A 17120-nucleotide genomic window follows, 5' to 3' on the forward strand; every position below is an offset into this window, starting at 1 on the left:
GTGTGTGTCTGTGTGTGTGGTGTGTGTGTCTGTGTATGTGTCTGTGTGTGTCTGTGTGTGGTGTGTGTCTGTGTGTGTGGTGTGCATGTCTCTGTGTGTGTCTGTGAGTGTGTGTGTCTGTGTGTGTGTCTGTGTCTGTGTGTGTGGTGTGTGTGTCTCTGTGTGTGTCTGTGAGTGTGGTGTGCGTGTCTCTGTGTCTGTGTGTGTGGTGTGTGTGTCTATGTTTTTGGATGTCTGTGTGTTTGGATGTGTGTGTGGTGTGCATGTCTCTGTGTGTGTCTGTGTCTGTGTGTATGGTGTGTGTGTGTGTCTGTGTGTGTGGTATGCGTGACTCTGTGTGCATCTGTGTGTGTGTCTGTGTCTGTGTGTAGTGTGCGTGTCTCTGTGTCTGTGTGTGTGGTGTGCATGTATCTGTGTGTCTGTGTGTGTGTGGTGTGCATGTCTCTGTGTGTGTCTGTGTGGTGTGCGTGTCTCTGTGTGTCTGTGTGTGTGGTGTGTGTGTCTCTGTGTGTGTCTGTGAGTGTGTGTGTCTGTGTGTGTGGTGTGCGTGTCTCTGTGTCTGTGTGTGGTGTGTGTGTCTCTGTGTGTCTGTGTGTGTGTGGTGTGCGTGTCTCTGTGTCTGTGTGTGTGAGTGTGTGTCTGTGTGTGTGTGTGGTGTGCGTGTCTCTGTGTCTGTGTGTATGGTGTGCGTGTCTCTGTGTGTGTGTGTGGTGTGCATGTCTCTGTGTCTCTGTGTGTGTGGTGTGTGTGTCTCTATGTTTTTGGATGTCTGTGTGTGTGTGTGTGTGTGTGTGTGGTGTGCGCGTGCTCCCCTGCTTCTTTTCTGCCAAGGAGTAGGTTAAGAAATGGCCAACTTTTGTTCTTGCCTCTCGATAGATGTCAGAGAAGGGCTGGCCAGGACCAGGGAGGGAGGGAGGCGGGAGGCGGGAGAAGGGAGGAGCGCAGGCAGAAACAAGCACTGAGGGGCCGGCGGAAGGGAGGAGGGACACACACGCCTGGCCCCGCCACTGCCTCAGCAACCGGTGGGGCTGCTGGTGGGAGCAGCTCTGTCTGCCCGCACCTGTGTGCGCTGGGCCACAGAGAGCCAACTGCTGCCGCCCGCTGCCCGCCCGCCCGTCCGTCCACCCGTGCGGGAGGACCAGCCAGCCAGCCTCGAGCTGGGGGCTTGCCTGCCACTGGTGAGTGCTGCCGCCCCCCAGCCCGGCCACAGGGGATGCAGTGGGGGCTCCAGGGAGCGCCCCGAGAAGAAGGGGGCTGCGGAACGGCACAGGAGCCCTAGCCCAGCTTGGAACCTCCCGAACTTGGAGTGGCCTTTGCGGGGCTGCTGCCCTGGGGGGGGGGGGCAGGCCACTTCCTCAGGCTTTTTCTACCTCTTCCTTCCCTGAACTCAGTGGGCTCCCTCCCCATCTCTGACCTGACTCCCACTCCCGCCCCCGCCCCCCCCCAGCCGCAGCTCCCTTGGACGCTAGTGATTTCCATTGGGTGAGGGAGGTGGGGGGAGGGAAGGAGGCGGGAAGGAGGAGGAGGGAAAGGGAGGGGAGGGGGGAGAGTTGGGATCCTTTCAAAACCCAAAGCTCACACGGAGTCTCTCTCTCTGTGGACACTCTGCCTCAGAGACGGGGTCTGCCTCCGGTCTCGAAGATGTCTGGCAAACTTCTCCTGCTCTACCTGGCCATCTATCCGGCCCTCCAAATGAGGTGAGATGCCCGACTTCCATATTCAGACCCCGGCAGGTATCCTGTGTCATCCCAGCCCGTCCTAGCCCGTCCAGCAAGGAGAGAAATGGATAGAAGCCCGACATTCTCTCCTGATCCCCCCAACCCCCCGTTTGTCTGTCCCGAGTCTTTCCCCATTTCATAGACTCCTGGCACATCAGTCCTGGGAAACCTTAAAGACAATCTCACCTAAATCCCTCACTTTACAAGTGGGGAAACTGAGTCTCGCCTCCCTGCCTTCCCAGTGAAGGGGCAGTTGGATGCCTTGGCCGGAGATGGAAGGGTGGGGAGCCGAAAACGTCCTCTCAAGTCCTGGAGAGCAACGACAGAGAAGCCTGGGGGAACCCCAAGTGGCTTGCCCCTTTTGGCCTCCTCAGCTTAAGGCTAGGAATTGGGACCAGGGGAGAGCTGAGGAAGCCAAGGGGGAGAAGTTGGGGGGGGGGGGCTCCCAGCTACCGAGGGGTCCAAAGCTGAGTTGGGGAGGGAAAGAAAGGAGGAAGGGGCTCCTTAGTGGCCGCGTTGGTTTTTTTCCTGCCTGCGTGGCTGGGGGCCTCACCTGCTTACCGCCCAGCCCTGCGCCCTGCAGTGCCTGCCCCCATACCCACCAGCACGCTTGTGCCCGAGGTTTCGTTCCTTTCCCCTCACCATCCCATCCTCATAGAGACTCTCTCCCAAGCCTTTGGCTGGTAGGGCGGGCGGGGGGGGGGGGGGGCGGGAATGTGCATCCTTTCTGCTTCCTCCAGCATCAAACAGTGGAGGTGCCTAGAATTCATTTCCACGTTCTCCAAGTGGGTGCAGTGGTGGGACTGCCTTTCCCCTGGCCCTTCCTGTTAGTGGGGGACCCCAGCCGACCCGACAGCCTTCATGTTCCTTTCAAAAGGGACAAAGAGAGGCTCAGGCTGCATGTGCCCAACCAAAGACTTCGTCTGGGCTCTTCCTCTATTCCGCTTCACTTGTCCTGAGCCTTGCTCCTCTGGCCGGGACCCGCAGACAGCTTGGGCACAACCCCCTGGCACCCACGATGAGGGGTGAAAGCCAGGCTCAGGGGAGGGCGCCTCTGGCGCACCTGAGGGGCAGGGGCAGGGCCCGCCCGGGGATTTGGCTGCCTGCGCCCACCTGCCACCCCTAGCCAGCTGGCCCCCAAATTGGGGAGTGGCTTGGCCAAGATGACCACCACCAGCTTTTGAGAGAGACCCCAGAAGAAGGGAGGCGGGGGTGCTCCCCGCTCCCTCCACCCGAGGTGCCAGGCTGCCCGTCCGTCGGCCTGTTGCTCCCTCCCACTTCCCCAGTGGTGCCCCCTCCCCCTCCACGGTTAGGGTGGGGCTGGCGGGTGCAGATGCAGGCTCAACACTGAGGCCAGCCTTTCGCCTCTCCGGGCTTGGCTGTAAACAGCTCCGGAGTCCAGAGCGCACGGATTTTCAAGTTCTTTACACTTCCAGCCCTGCTAGTGAGCTTAATGGCCGGATCGGGAAGGAACATGTTGTCAGCAGATCATTACCCCAGGGCTCCGGGGAAGAGGGATTTTACTGGCTGGAGCTAATTGGCAGAATAAGGCGACTTAAAGCCCATCAAATCCCATTACCAATGCGGCCGAGGCTGGGACTGGGACGGGAACGGGCAGACGAGGGGCTCCTCTGGGTGTATCTGGGGTGCCAGACTAGGTTGGGGTCGGGGCCCAAGAGTGCCCTCCAGCGGCTGGGCACCGGCTACCCACCAGGGAGCCTCTTTGGCTTTGGGTTCGCAAAACCACTCCCACCCCTGCCCTTGCCCCTCCCTCTGCAGTGTCTTAGCTCCTGGCCAGCCCTGGGAGAGGACTGTTCACTCCTCCAAGGCCCTTTAGACTTCTCTGGAGTGTCAGACCCCCGGGAGACCTGGAGGGGCTTGGAGAAGGAGGACCTTCCAGACAGGGTGTGGCCAGTGGCAAGATTCTGCCTTCCTTGTTGCCTGTGGCATCTCTCTGGTTTGACACCAACAATGGTGTTGGTTGGCTGGTCCAGCTCTTCCTGGGCCCCCAATGGATCAGCCCCAACAGGCCAAGTCCTGCTGCTCCATCTCTGGGCTGAGGGCGCTGGAGCATACATAACCCTGGCCCTGGGCACCCACCTGCTCCTGAACTCACTTCCCCCTCTTCTCAGACTTGGCCTCCTTTCTGCTGGGGTGCCTGAGTGGGTCCTGGGAGGCCATTCCTTGAATCCTGGCACACACAGCCATTTGGTAGGAGCTGGCCCCTAGTCTCTCCTCCAACATGGTGTACCACTAGTGGGCATTCTCTCCAAGATGGCAGAGGGGAGGCCCAGGGACATAGTTAAGCCTGCTCTCTGGTCTGGCTTCTCACCCCCAAAGAGCTGCTCTGAAAACACCTTTGGGCAATTTGGATTGGGTCTCCTCCTGACCTCCATCCCCCTGCCAGGGAGGAGGAAACAGGTATCTGAGCTCCATTCAGGTGCGTAGCCCTGAAGCTGGGGGGGGGGGGGGAAGGGAGGGCTGCTGATTTCCTCCTGCCAGTCTATGCCTGCAATTCTGCTATCTGCCACCAAATGGGCAGACTCACACCAGAGACTGATATCTCTGAGATAATGTAGCAGAGCTGGCTAATTACTGCTTTTTACTAATAAAAGAACAGGATGCCTGAGAGAACAGATCCCTCCGAGTGCTGAGTGACAGATACTTCAAAAGATCCATCACTTCCCAGGGAGGGCCTCCTTCTAGCAATGGAGATCAAAAGCCTTGCAATGCCTTAGGAGAAGGGTCAGGGGAGTTGTTGTGACCCCAAACTCTCACCCTCTGGTCACTGCCCTGCTGAGGCTGAGCCGCCCTCACATTCAGCCAGGCTGCTGTGCCAGCCACAACAAGCATGGTTTGTGGCCAAGCTGGGTAAACCTTTCCAGGCTTCACATTGTGATGGATGAGCCTTACTTTACCCAGGCTTTTTTCCAAGCCATGATAAGGGATTGGAAGAGGCCTTCAGTATCATCAAGGTGAAGATTTCAAATAAATAACTGAAATTTTTGAAAACTGAGTTCTTCCCATATGAGGTTCTCCCCAGAAGCTGTTCTAAACTTTTTCCTCCCGCCCCTATGCTCCCTCTCTCTCATGAAGGGCCTTCTCTCCTTCTTTTCTGATAGAATAGAGTAATGGTCTCCAAAATGGGGCTATCTCACCAGGAGTTGATATGACACCAAAGGAGTTAACCAATCAGGGGTTGGAAAGATGGCTCACAACTCCATCCTCCTGTAAAAGCCAATTGTGGGGCTTATCTCCAGCACAACCACCCTTACCCCAACCTCCAAAACTTCTTCACTCTTTCCCCTCCTTTTGCTATAAAAGCTCCCACCCTACCCCCTTCTTAGCTAGGCATTAACCCTTCAGAGTAGTTATAACCTAATCTTCCCCCAGACACCCACTGTAGGAACTGTACACACACATACACACAATCCTCTCTCTCTGTCTCTTCTCTTCTTCCTCTCTCTCTCTCCTCCCGTCTCGTCTCCTCTTCTCTGTCTCTCTCTCTGATTCTTTTCTCTTCTCCCCTCTCTGTCTCCTCTCTTCGCCCCCTCTCTTCTTCCCTGTCTCTTCTTATCTCTTTTCTATCTCTTGTTTCTGTCTCTTCTTTCTTCTTCTCCCCCTCTGTCTCTTCTCTCTTCTCTCTCTTTCCCTCTCCTCTCTTCTTCCCCATCTCTTCTCTATGTCTCTTTTCTCTTCTCTCTCTGTGTCTCTATCTCTTTCTCTGGCTATCTCTCTTCTTCTTCCCCCCCCCCTCTCTCTATTCTTCTCTCCCCCAACCCCAGCTGCTTCTTCTCTCCTCTATCTCTGTTTCTGTCTGTCTATCTGTCTCTTCTTCCCCACCTCTGTCTCTTCTTCCTCTCTCTTCTTCTTCCCCCTTCTCTCTGTCTCTTCTCTTCTTCTTCCTCTTTCTATCTCTGTCTCTCTCTCCTCTCTTCTCCCCATTTCTTCTCTCTGTCTCTTCTCTCAATGACTTTCTGTCTCTGTCTCTCCTCTCTTCTTCCCCCCTCTTCTTCTTCTTCTTCTTCTCCCCTCTCTGTCTCTCTTTCACTCTCTCTTCTTCTCCCCATCTCTTCTTCTGTCTCATTTTCTCTCTCTGTCTGTCTGTTTCTATCTTTCTTCTTCCCCACCTCTGTCTCTTCTTCCTCTCTCTCTGCTTCTCTCTTCTTCCCCTCTTCTCTCTCTCTTCCTCCCTCCCTGTCTCTTCTCCTTCTTTCCCCCCTCTGTTTCTTCTCTCTTTTCCCTTCTTTCTCTCTTCCTCCTCCTCCTTCTTCCCCCTCTCTCTGTCTCTTCTTCTCTCTTCTTCTTCTTCCCCCTCTCTCTTCTCCTTCTTCTCACCTCTCTCTCTTTTCTCTTCTTACACACACACTCTCTCTGTCTCTTCTTCTTCTCCTCCCCCCAAACTCTGTCTCTTTGCAAATTGGTTTCAGTGCTGTATATCTTTCCAGGATTATCTCATATAGACTCTTCCTTAGACAGTCTATGTTCCAGGTAAATTGCTGTTTTGGGAATTCAGCATTTCATCCTTTGTTCCATTGCATAAGCTCTCTTTCCTCACTTCTGTTATGTAGAATCCCTGGCTGGTAGCTAGGCTAAGTTCACTAGCCCCCTCCTGCCAGAAGTTTGACATGGTTTCCCTTAGATGCTATATTCCCCCTTAAGGGCAGGGATTAGCATCTAGCCAGTTCCTTGCACATAGTAGGTTACTATTAAATGCTTGTTGGATTGTACTGGCATTCTTATCAATTTCCAATAAACTAAATCTTGTTTTACTTGGACTCTCTTCCTAGAAACCAAGCAAGACTGTGCCCCCCTAGAGATGCTGCCTAAATATTTGCTTTTGGCTTGTTCTTTTCTTTCCTGAACTCTCTTTCTGGGTTTACAAAGCTTTTAGAGGTGCCCTTTGATTTAGCCTACTTGAATTATCAGAGGGAGGCATTACCTTAGCCTCCCAGAGAGCCCCAGAGCCCCCTGGTCTTTCCTTCTTGGAGAGAACAGAGAACCCCCTCAGGTGTCTGCTCCATTAGCAGTTTGAAATGAGTCAAAAATCCCAAAGCCTGACTGGCCTTGGTCCCTGCCCACTATGAGACAGTGGAAAGAACAAGAGAACCTCACTATCCAAACTACAGAAGATAACCAAGAAAAGAGTAAAAGTGCTATGTATCCAGAATACCTTTTGATAATTTGTCTATTTCTTTTGCAGAGTAGGCTAATCCTTGTTCTTGCTACTATAGCAACAGCTGGCAGTGAAGGCCCTCACTGTATGTAGAAAGCCATTTGCTTGTACAAAATTTATTTTGCATACAATTGCTAGAACATGCTTTTGTGGAACAGGAAGAGTGATTCTAGATCTTAACTGAGGGATCTGGAAATAGAGAAAGGGGATCCTTATAGGGAGGGAGGTTTGGGAGAGAAATCTTATGGAGGGGCCTTTGTCTCATGCTGTGTTTCTTGACTCCAGCACTGACCTTGCTGAGGAGTATGACTACGATTACCTTGGTATCAACAAAACCTGGGTCCTGACTCCCAGGGCACATGACACTGATGCTACCCAGATCTTGAATACTCTTCTGAAGGACTATGACAGCAAGCTGAGACCTGACATTGGAAGTAAGTACCAGATGAGATTCTATCCTTTTTCCTTGGGTCAGAGTGGAGGGAAAGAGTGGGAAGAGAAAGAGAAACTTCCAAAATGGCTGTGGGATTGGATTGGATTGGATAGCAGCCCAGAATAGTGAAAGATAAGGCAGGCACAGGGCAGGGGAGGATTCTGACCACTAGCATGCAGAGGTCAATGAAGAACAGGCTGGGATCTAAGGTATCTTTTCTAGACCAAAAAGGCAGATTAAAATCCAACCCAAGCACAGCATTCTACATGAAGAAGTCACCTCTATCCTGTCCCCAGCTGCTCGTGCCTTCCTTTCACCAATCCCTCCCCTGGATTCATGTTTGGAGACATTTATCAAGGTACAAACTGACTTCCCTATTAGAATATAAGTTGCTTGAGGGAAAAGAGGGAACTTTGTGTTTTGCCTCAGTATCTTACACATAGTAGGTGCTAATATTCAAGTCCCAATATTTTCTAACCTGGTGTCTTAAATGCCTACATGCTTCCTTCCCCCTCATCCCCTTTTTCTTCCCTTCAGATAGAGACATTGCTGAGCCTTTACTTTCTCTTCTCTTTCTCCCTTTGCAGTCAAGCCTACAAACATTGATGTTGATATCTATGTGAACAGCATTGGACCAGTATCTGTCATCCAAATGGTGAGTACCAAAGGCACCAAGCTAGGGACTTCTTGGCCTGGTGAACCCCTGTTTTGCAGGAGCAAACTCTGGGATTACTTTGGTCTCTTCTTTGTATCTAGAACCATACTAGAAGTTTCTTGGGTATGTGTGGGAGAATTTCAATTGGCTTCCACCACATAATAATACCACAAAAAAGCAAAGCTACTGATTATTGTTAGTAACCATCCTGTAAATAACTGTGAGGATCTCTCCCAAGGGTGTGCAGGTAAATGTTTAACATCCAGCTATCCAAAAAGTATCCTCTAAGACATATTTTATGTTAATTCTAAATTATTAATATTTTCTCTCCTACTTTCAACAAAACCATAAAACCAAGCTCTGATTTCAGAGATGTAAAAGTTCACCCTGAAAATTTATCAATTGACTCTTGGGAGCCTGTAGGAGCTGGCTCTAGCATACCCCTACTCCATTTGTACAGCTCACCTCAAAAACCAGAGCAAAAATGATTTCAGATCCTTTCCTTAAAACAATTCAATTCAATTCAATTCAGCACCCACCCCAGGAGAAGTAGTGGGGATACAAAGAGAAGAACAGATGTAATTCATTTAACTCTCTTCAGAAATCAAGTTGGAAATGGTACCTATTTTTGCATTTGGAAATTCTCTTGGTTTCTTTGGATTTGGGTCTGTCTTACATTTTATTTTATTTTTATTGCCATTTTGTGATTTTGCATCCACTTCATTTTTGAATATATTCCTCTTCCTCTCCTACCCAGTAAAGCCATCCCTTATAACAAAGAAAGTCGGAAAAAATCAGTTCAGTAAAACTAAGCAACACAGAAGCCACACCTAACAGCATATGCAATATTGCATGCCCATGGTTTTCTACCTCTGCAAAGAAAGGAGAGAGAGAGGTACATATTCTCATCTCTAATCTAAGGCCAAATCTGGTTGTTATAATTACATAGCATTCAATTACTGACTTTTATTATTATTTTGGGGGGTTTACTTTGTTATAGTCATTATGTATAATGTTTGCTTGGTTCTCTTTACTTCATTCTGCATTATTTCTTATCTCTTCCCATATTTCTCTGAATTTCTTATAATCATTTTTTCTTATGGCACAATAATATTCCATCACATTTATGTATCACAATTTGTTTAGCTATCATTCTTTGTCAGTGGGCACTTATATTGTTTCTAGTTCTTTACCACTATAAAAAGGACTGACATGAATATTTAGGTATATAAGGGGCCTTCGTTTTTGTCTTTGACTTCCTTGAGCTATATACTAGCAGTGGAATCTCTGGGTCAAAGGGTATGGACATTTTAGTCACTTTCTAGGATGGTTGGACCAATTTGCAGCTCTACCAATGATGTATTAGTGTGCTTGTCTTTTCATAGTCCCTCGAAGATTAGTCTCTTCTTTGGTCTGCTTTGCTAATTTATTTGGTTTAGTTGAAACATCAGAGTGTTTTCAATTTGCATTTTTCTTGTAATTAGTGATTTGGAGCCATCTTTCATGTGGTTGTTGATAGCTTACAATTATTTTGAGAAATGCTTGTTCATATTCTTTGACCACTTTTGCACTGGGGAATGGTTTTTGGTATGCATCTGATTTCATATGTATAGAGTTACATAAAAACAAATGTATATATATATATAATTATATATCTGCTCAGTGTTTTTATATCCTGAATACTTATCAGAAAATTGAATGCAAAGAATTGTTTCCCAGTTAACAACTTTCCTTCTACTAACTGTTTTGATTTTATTTGTATTAGAGCATTATGATGTCAAATAATTGAAATTATTTATGTTATCTTGGCAATGACTTTGCCCCCTGTTTGGTTAAGAACTCTTTCTCTGGGCATTGCTTTGAGATGTACTGGGTCTTGTTCTCTTCTCATTGTTTTAATGGTGTCAACTCAAGTCAACAAGTATTTCTTAAGCCATTACTATGTGCTAAGTACTGGGGATAAAAAAGAAAGGAAATTAATATTCAGGCTGTACATCCACTTTGAGCTTGTTGTGGAAAGATGCTGTTCTAAACCTAATTTCTACCAAATTGCTTTTCAGTTTTCCCAGCAGGTCTTATCAAATAGAAAGTGTTTTCTCAAGTAATTTAGGTTTAGGGGTTTATTGAATGTGATTGTTTCTGGTTTTTCCTTGCATAGTCTATTCCATTGATTTGCTTTTTCTGTTTGTAGCCATAATCAAATAGTTTTGATAATTACTGCTTTATGATAGAATCTGAGGTCCAACAGTGCCAGTCCCCTTTTATTTCTACTTTGTTTCTCATTATTTCGCTTAAGATGCTAATCCTTTTGCTTCTTCAAGTGAATTTTGCTATTATTTTGTCCAGCTTCATAAAATATACCCCTCTGCAAATTGATTGATATGACATTAAACCTGTAAGTCAATTTATTACTCCAGCACAGCCCAACCATGAACAATTACTGTACTTCTAATTAGCCAAGTCATTCTTTAAAACAAGTTTTGTAATTATATTTATATTCATTTTAATTGTATATGGGTAGATTGACTTTTTTGTAGATTGATATTTGATGCATTTTAACCTATTTTGAATGGGACTTCCCTTTCTATTTAGCCTTCCTTATATTTTAAGAATGTATACTCCTTGCTCTGGAAGTCTTACAAAGTCCTCTGACCAAAGGCAAAGCCATTCTGGCCTGACTAGTCAGGAGGCTATTAGTAAGAGGTGGGGGGGAAAGAAGAGCCTTGAAAAGAGATCATGGAACATAAAGTCAAAGGTAGATTTAGAGCTACAAGGACCCTTTGGGGTCATTTAATAAAAAGATACTTAGCTGACTGGCAAGAAAATGAGGCCCAGACAGGTTAAGAGATTTTCCCAGTATTAGTCAAGTAGTAAATAGCAGTCAGGATTTGAACCCAGGTCCTCATATTTCTAATCTCTTACTCTTTTCCACTGTACCATAATGGAGGACAACCCCAGCCAAGGTTGGGGTTATTGACTCTACCCAAGGAATATTTCCTTGAAACTCCTTGAGATTAATAATACTCTTCCCACTCAGTGAAGTGATTCGGTGAACAGAGCATCAGGCCTAGAGTCAGGAAGACCTGAGCTCAAATCCATTCTCAGGTACTTACTAGTTTAGTTATGTGACCCTGGGCAAGTCAGTTAACCCATTTATCTCTGTTTCCTCCTCTGTAAAATGGTGGTCAAAATAGCAACTCTCTCTCCAAGAGTTGTTGTAAAAGTCAAATGATATAACAATTGCAAAAGCAATTAGCAGAGTATCTGGTGCATAGTAAGTGCTATATAAATGTTAGCTATTATTATTACTATTGGAGGGTCCCTTAAATATCATCAGTCCAAACTCTTCATTTTAAAGAGAAACTCAGAGAAGGGAAAGGGAATTCAGGGAATTGGTAGTAGACCAGGGAACAAAAATCCTGGTTCCAAGAAACAGATACCCCCCTGTCCCCCCACCCACCCAGTCCCCTCACTAACTTAACCTGAGGTTTTGGTCCAGGCCAGAGGGAAAGAAGTAAATGTTAAAGAGAAAGGTAAAAGTTGAGATAAGGAACAGGTGGGAACCTGGTATTCTGTAGATCCTTTCATTGCCATTTTCCACAGCACCATATTACTTTCTTTGAAGAAATTCTCAGCATGCACTAATAATTTGACAGAGCAGAGTGCATCATACAATGACAGAGCTGGAAGGGACTTTAGAGATTGAGTCTAGCCCCTTTATTTTACAGAGGGACTATTACCTGGTTAATGCAGCCAGAATGTATTTTTTAGCTCCCACACAAGCTGTTGTCTAGTCATACTTCATTTATATTGCATTTGTGCAATTGATGGTTTGAACCCAAGTGTAGAATTTTACATTTGTCCCTCTTAGATCTTATTTTCTTAGACTGAGGGAAAAGACTTGCCCATAATCACACAGTGGATTCATGGCCAACCTAATACTAGAAACAAGGCTTGCTGATTCTTGAGTTCAGGGAATTTTCCACCACATAGTATTACCTCAGACTTGTCTCCCCCATACAGTTATGGTGAGTGGTATACTAGGTCTGTGCAAAGGGAAGGTTTCTAGGAGGACATTTTCTATTTCTCTACTTAGAGGTCCATTTGGCTCCTGCATCTTTAACTCCTCTAACATCTTAGGACTTTTGAGATGTATAAAATAGAGCTTCATAGTATAGTGGAAAGAATGTTAGCTATGGAGTCAGAATACCTGAGTTTAAATCCTGCCCCTGCCATTTACTAGCTGAGTATCTTTAGAGGGAGATACAGAATATTTCTGGACCTCATTCTCCTCATTTATCAAATAAGGAGGTTGGATTGGATATCCTCAAAGGAACAATCTAGCTCTAAATTACTGACCCTATCAATCAGTTAATATCGACTAAATGCCTATTATGTGCCATTTATGTGCCAGCCACTATACTAAGTATTGGGGGTACAAAAAAGAAGCAAAAGACAGTCCTTGTCCTCAACTGGAAGATAATCTAATGGGAGAGACAATGAACAAATATATACAAAGGAATCTCTCCTGGGACCCTGACCACCAGCCATTTTGAATGCTGCCATGCTAGATCTCTAGGCTCCAGCAGAAGAAATATGTAGCCCTAGCTCTAGTAGTACTTCTTTCTCAAGTACTTGGTAGCCCTTCCATTGCTATACTCACATCTAGTCTGCTCATGCCAGTGAAAAGAAGGCTCAGTGAACATCAAGTTTGGGGGACAGCTGTGAAGGGAAAAATATGCAATAACAGGGTAGCCTGGATGTGAGCTGAAGGGAACAGGGAATGTGAGTGGTTGTTCCCTGTGCTACCCATTGTGCTCAGTGTTTTAAACAAATTTTAACTCATTTGATCCTCACAACAACTCTGTGAGGTAAGTGCTATTATTATCCCCATTTTATGGATGGGGAAAGTAAGGCAAACAAAGATTAAGTGGCTTGCCTAATGTCATGTATTTAATAAGTGTTTGAACTAGGGTCTTATTGACTCTAAGCTCAGTGTTCTATTCACTTTGCCTCCTAGGTGGGCAGCTAGGGGATGTAGGCAGTAGGTATCATGGGGTGATGAGACTGTACCTCCTACAGACTTGGGGGGACACAAAACTGTAACACTAAGAATTGGGAAGAAGGATAACTCAAAGGCCTGTCTTCTTTTATCATGTCATTTGACAGTGGGTGCCACTCCTTAATCATCTCTGGGTCCACTAGAGTGTCTAGCATAAGGTGTTGCCTGTAGCCAATGTGTAGTGAATATTTGTTGGATGGATGGATGGATTATTAAAAGGGAAGTTTTATGAAAACTAAGAAAGCAAAGTAGTGATTACAAAGAGCCAGCATGGCAGCTTCATCAGGAGCAGGTCCTGCCAGACTAACCTCATTTCCTTTTTTGATAAAGTCACTAGATTGGGATCAGGAGAATGGCACAGACATAATATACCTCAATTTCAGCATGGCATTTTACGAAGGCTACTGTGATATCCTTGTAGACAAGAGGGAGAGAAGAGATGATGATAGAATTTAAAGATGGGGGACCTTTATGAACGTCTGGTCAAACTACTACTGTGTTTTACAGATGAGGCCCAGAGGGGTGATATGATTTGCTGAAGGTTATATGGGTAGTAAGTAGCAGAGTTAGAATTCAAGCTGAGGTCCTCTGACTCGAGATCCAAGGCTTTTTCTACTGAACCTTAAGATGTAGGCTGGATGACAGTATGGGTAGGTGTTTTCAGAACCTGTGCAGGAATGGGACCAAAGAGCAATGAGCAGTCTTAACCTATGGCCCTGCCTCTGCTAACCATTTTTAGTCAATGACTTGGATGAAGGTATGGATGAAAGCCTTATCACATTCTCAGACACTGGAAAGCTGGGAGGGGTCGTTAATGCCCCGAATATCAGGAATGGTACTCAAATAGTTCTTGACTTTAAGCAAAGCCTAGCTGACCACTTCCTGTTTTGTAGATATGAACCGGCCTAGATCAGAGGTGCCAGATGCACAGCCTGGTATTGTACTCTGCCTACTAGGTCTGCAGAACTCTTGTGGTCTAAACCAGGCTAAAATGGAATTGAGAAATGTTTAACAAAATTAATGCAATACAATATAGACAATGTTCATTTACGGTTTTCTAGGTGAATATGCACCCCTCAGGGATCTGTTTCTATTGAGTATGCCAACATGAGTCTAGATGGCTTCTGAGGTCTCTCCAAAGTTCTGTAACTAAATGAATGAATTAGTGATAATCTCATTCTCCATGCCCCTTGGAGATTAGGATATGCTGGTCCCTTTGCTACTATCGTTTCCTGGCTGAAGAGTCTCCAAGGCTGGGTTAGCCCAGAGGTAGAGAAGGGGAGAGATTGTGGGTGCATCTCTCTGGCTTTCTGCCCCTGGTATTTTGGTATTGTTGTCATAAATATTTGATGACATCATAGACATGTAAAACTCCCAGAGATCATCTGGCCCAACTGTCCCTTTTGACCAATGAGTAACCTGATGCACAGAGAGAAGAACTTATACTCTAGGTCACAATGGTGGTTAGGGGAAGAGCTGGGCCTAGAGCCCAACTAGTCTGACTCCAGCCAGCCAGCCAGCCCTAACAGGAGTGAGGGCCCCAATAAGATGAAGCAGGAAGGTGGAGAAGGTGAGGAGGTGGGGAACTGGCCTGTCTGGAAGGATGCTGAAAGCCCTCAGAACTGGAAAGGTGGTTGCCACTAGGTAATGCTAACCCTCTTGGTTTGGAAGAACCTGCCAGTTTCCCAGCAATGCACAGCAGCTGGCTGGCATGGGCCCCACACAATCACAGTCTTTCATATACAGGAATTAAGGCTGGGGAGCCATACAGACAGCTCTCCGGCTGGACCTCCAGGTGATAAATCATGCCAAGATGGGAAACTCATTTCGTTCCCTTTAAAAAATGAAAAGAAGATGTGATTTAAAATCTCCTTCTTAGGAGCTAGGAACTGGATCCCTATCATCCATCATCCAAATTGAACTATATTAGTTAAGAGCTGTTTGAAGGGAGACGAGTTGCAAACATGGATTGTTACACAATACTAGAACAATTGCCACCTAAGTGGCTCATTTTTTTCATACTTGCCCACTTAATTGTGCTTTGTCCTTGGGGTTGTTTCCTGGAGTAAGACAGACCTCCTCCAGCAAGAGCTCCAAGGTTGAGATCCCTCTCCAGAAACCATCTCTGTTGCCACATTCATAGAGGCAAGTCAGCTGAGCTGAGGGAACAGAAAGACAGCCATTTCTGCCAATGGCCCTAATGGGGTTGCCAGCTTCTCTCTCATTTTGAGACTTCCTGCAGGCAGCAGGTAGAATCAGGGAGAGCCCAGGCCTCTGAGCTGGTAGTTAAAAGCTGGCCTTTATATGGTGGCTGCAGAGCCGAATTAGAAAAAGAGAGCTTGGGCAGATCTCTGTGGTAGAGTAGTGCCACTCTGGGGTTTCTGCTTAGCTGCAATTCTGTTCCTTGCTGTTGTGAGTGTCCTCTGGAAAAGTTCTACCTTCTCTATCAGTTGTCTTGGGACTGGGAGTGGGGGGCCAAGTAGTTTGCTTCCCCACAGTGTTTTTCCAAAGTCTCTAAGATGCTCCAAAGTGACTAAAGCTGGCATAGGTCATTGGGTCCCAGTGGAAGGATCCCCTTGGGCCCTTCTGCTCTAGAAAGGCAGTGAGGCTGCAGGAGCCCCAAGGGAGGCAGCCTTAGGGAGGAAGCTTTCCAGACGGTCTCCTGTTCAAATGACTTTCACTGGAATTCATTGGAAGTGCTTCTGATATCTTTGAATCATGTTTAGTCAAGGGCTTGGGCACCATTTTAAATGAGGTACCTAGACCTTGGACTTATAGCCTAGTGAGTCAGCAAGGTAATACTGGAGAAGTAAGCTTTGAAATAGGAATGGTTCTGTTAAATCAAGCATAGGTCGAAACTATATTGGCATGGATCTTATGCAGAAAGTTGTTATCCCAATGAAGAAGGGAGAAAAGTTGAGCTGTGAGAACAGGAAGACAGTGGCTGCTGCCAGTAGCCATAAATAGGGCACCAGTATCTTCATTTTTCAGACTGCCTAGAGGCTACATAAAAAATCAGCCCAAGCCTCTGCGTTGGTGTATCCTTAACTTGTTTCATACTATCATCTAAAACTGATTGGATTGTTTTAGAGGAAGTGAGGATAAGAGCCAGATGTTAGAGCTCCATGTGGCAGAGTAGGATACATCAAAGGGACAAACACAGATGGCCACCAATAGTCCAGTCCCTAGGAGTCTGTCTCTACTCTCAGTCTTGTCTATGTGAGGGGTGAAAGGACCATGAAAGGAATCCAGTAGTGGCAAGGTCACTATGCATGTCTAACTGGGATCACCTAGGGCTAGCTATGACATTTTAGAAAAATCTAAACTAAGACCATTCTTAAGGGGCATTTTATAATGAGCCACGAGCTTAATCAAAGAATCTTGGGTTTAGAAAGGACCTCAGTCCAATTGGTATCTGATGCCCAGCTGATGGGCATTGCACCTTTTCTTGAAGACCTCCAGAGATGGGGAATGCACTCCTTCCAAAGGATAGGGTAGTCATAGATCTCCTGGACCAACTCTCCCTTTCTACTAATGAGTAACCTTAGGCTCAGAGAGAAGAATTTATACTTTGATAGCTCTGTTATATTGTTTTTCCTGACATCACAACACAATTTGTCTCTTCTCACCTTCTGCCAGTTGCTCCTGGTTCTGTCCTCTGAAGTAAAACAGACTAGGTCTAATCTCTTTTCCACATCCCTACAAGTACATGAAATCAAATCACTATGCCTTCTCTGAGTCTTCTCTTCTCTAAACTGAACTTTCCTATGCCTTCAACCAAACCATCAAGTGGTATGGATTCAAAGCCCTTCACCATTTTAATATCTCTTCTCTGGTTTATCCTATAACTTATCAAAGACCTTTCTAAATGACAGTGCCCAGAACTGAACAAAATACCCAACATGTGGTCTCATCATGCCAAGTAGAAGAGGACTATCACCTCCTTAAGTTCTAGAAATTCCACTTCTCTTAATGTAACCCCAGGTTTTATTAGCTTTTTTGGTACTATATGACACTGTTGTCTCACATTGAACTTTATGTCTTCTAAAAGCCATGGACTTTTGTCCAAACAACTT

At 46.3% G+C, this 17120-nt stretch overlaps 1 protein-coding gene across 1 annotated transcript in view; it reads left to right on the forward strand.

Annotated features, from left to right (window-relative positions):
- Positions 1 to 881: 881 nt before the first annotated feature.
- Positions 882 to 17120, forward strand: part of GABRE (gamma-aminobutyric acid type A receptor subunit epsilon) — a 55952-nt gene continuing 39713 nt past the window's right edge. Inside the window, exons 1-4 of the mRNA XM_056809564.1 lie at positions 882 to 1178; positions 1615 to 1697; positions 7180 to 7328; positions 7915 to 7982. Coding sequence (XP_056665542.1) covers positions 1642 to 1697; positions 7180 to 7328; positions 7915 to 7982 — 273 coding nt within the window. The 5' untranslated portion in view covers positions 882 to 1178; positions 1615 to 1641. The remainder of the gene's footprint in view (positions 1179 to 1614; positions 1698 to 7179; positions 7329 to 7914; positions 7983 to 17120) is intronic.

The sequence above is a fragment of the Monodelphis domestica genome, chromosome X, assembly GCF_027887165.1.
Source record: "Monodelphis domestica isolate mMonDom1 chromosome X, mMonDom1.pri, whole genome shotgun sequence".
Lineage (NCBI taxonomy): Eukaryota > Metazoa > Chordata > Mammalia > Didelphimorphia > Didelphidae > Monodelphis > Monodelphis domestica.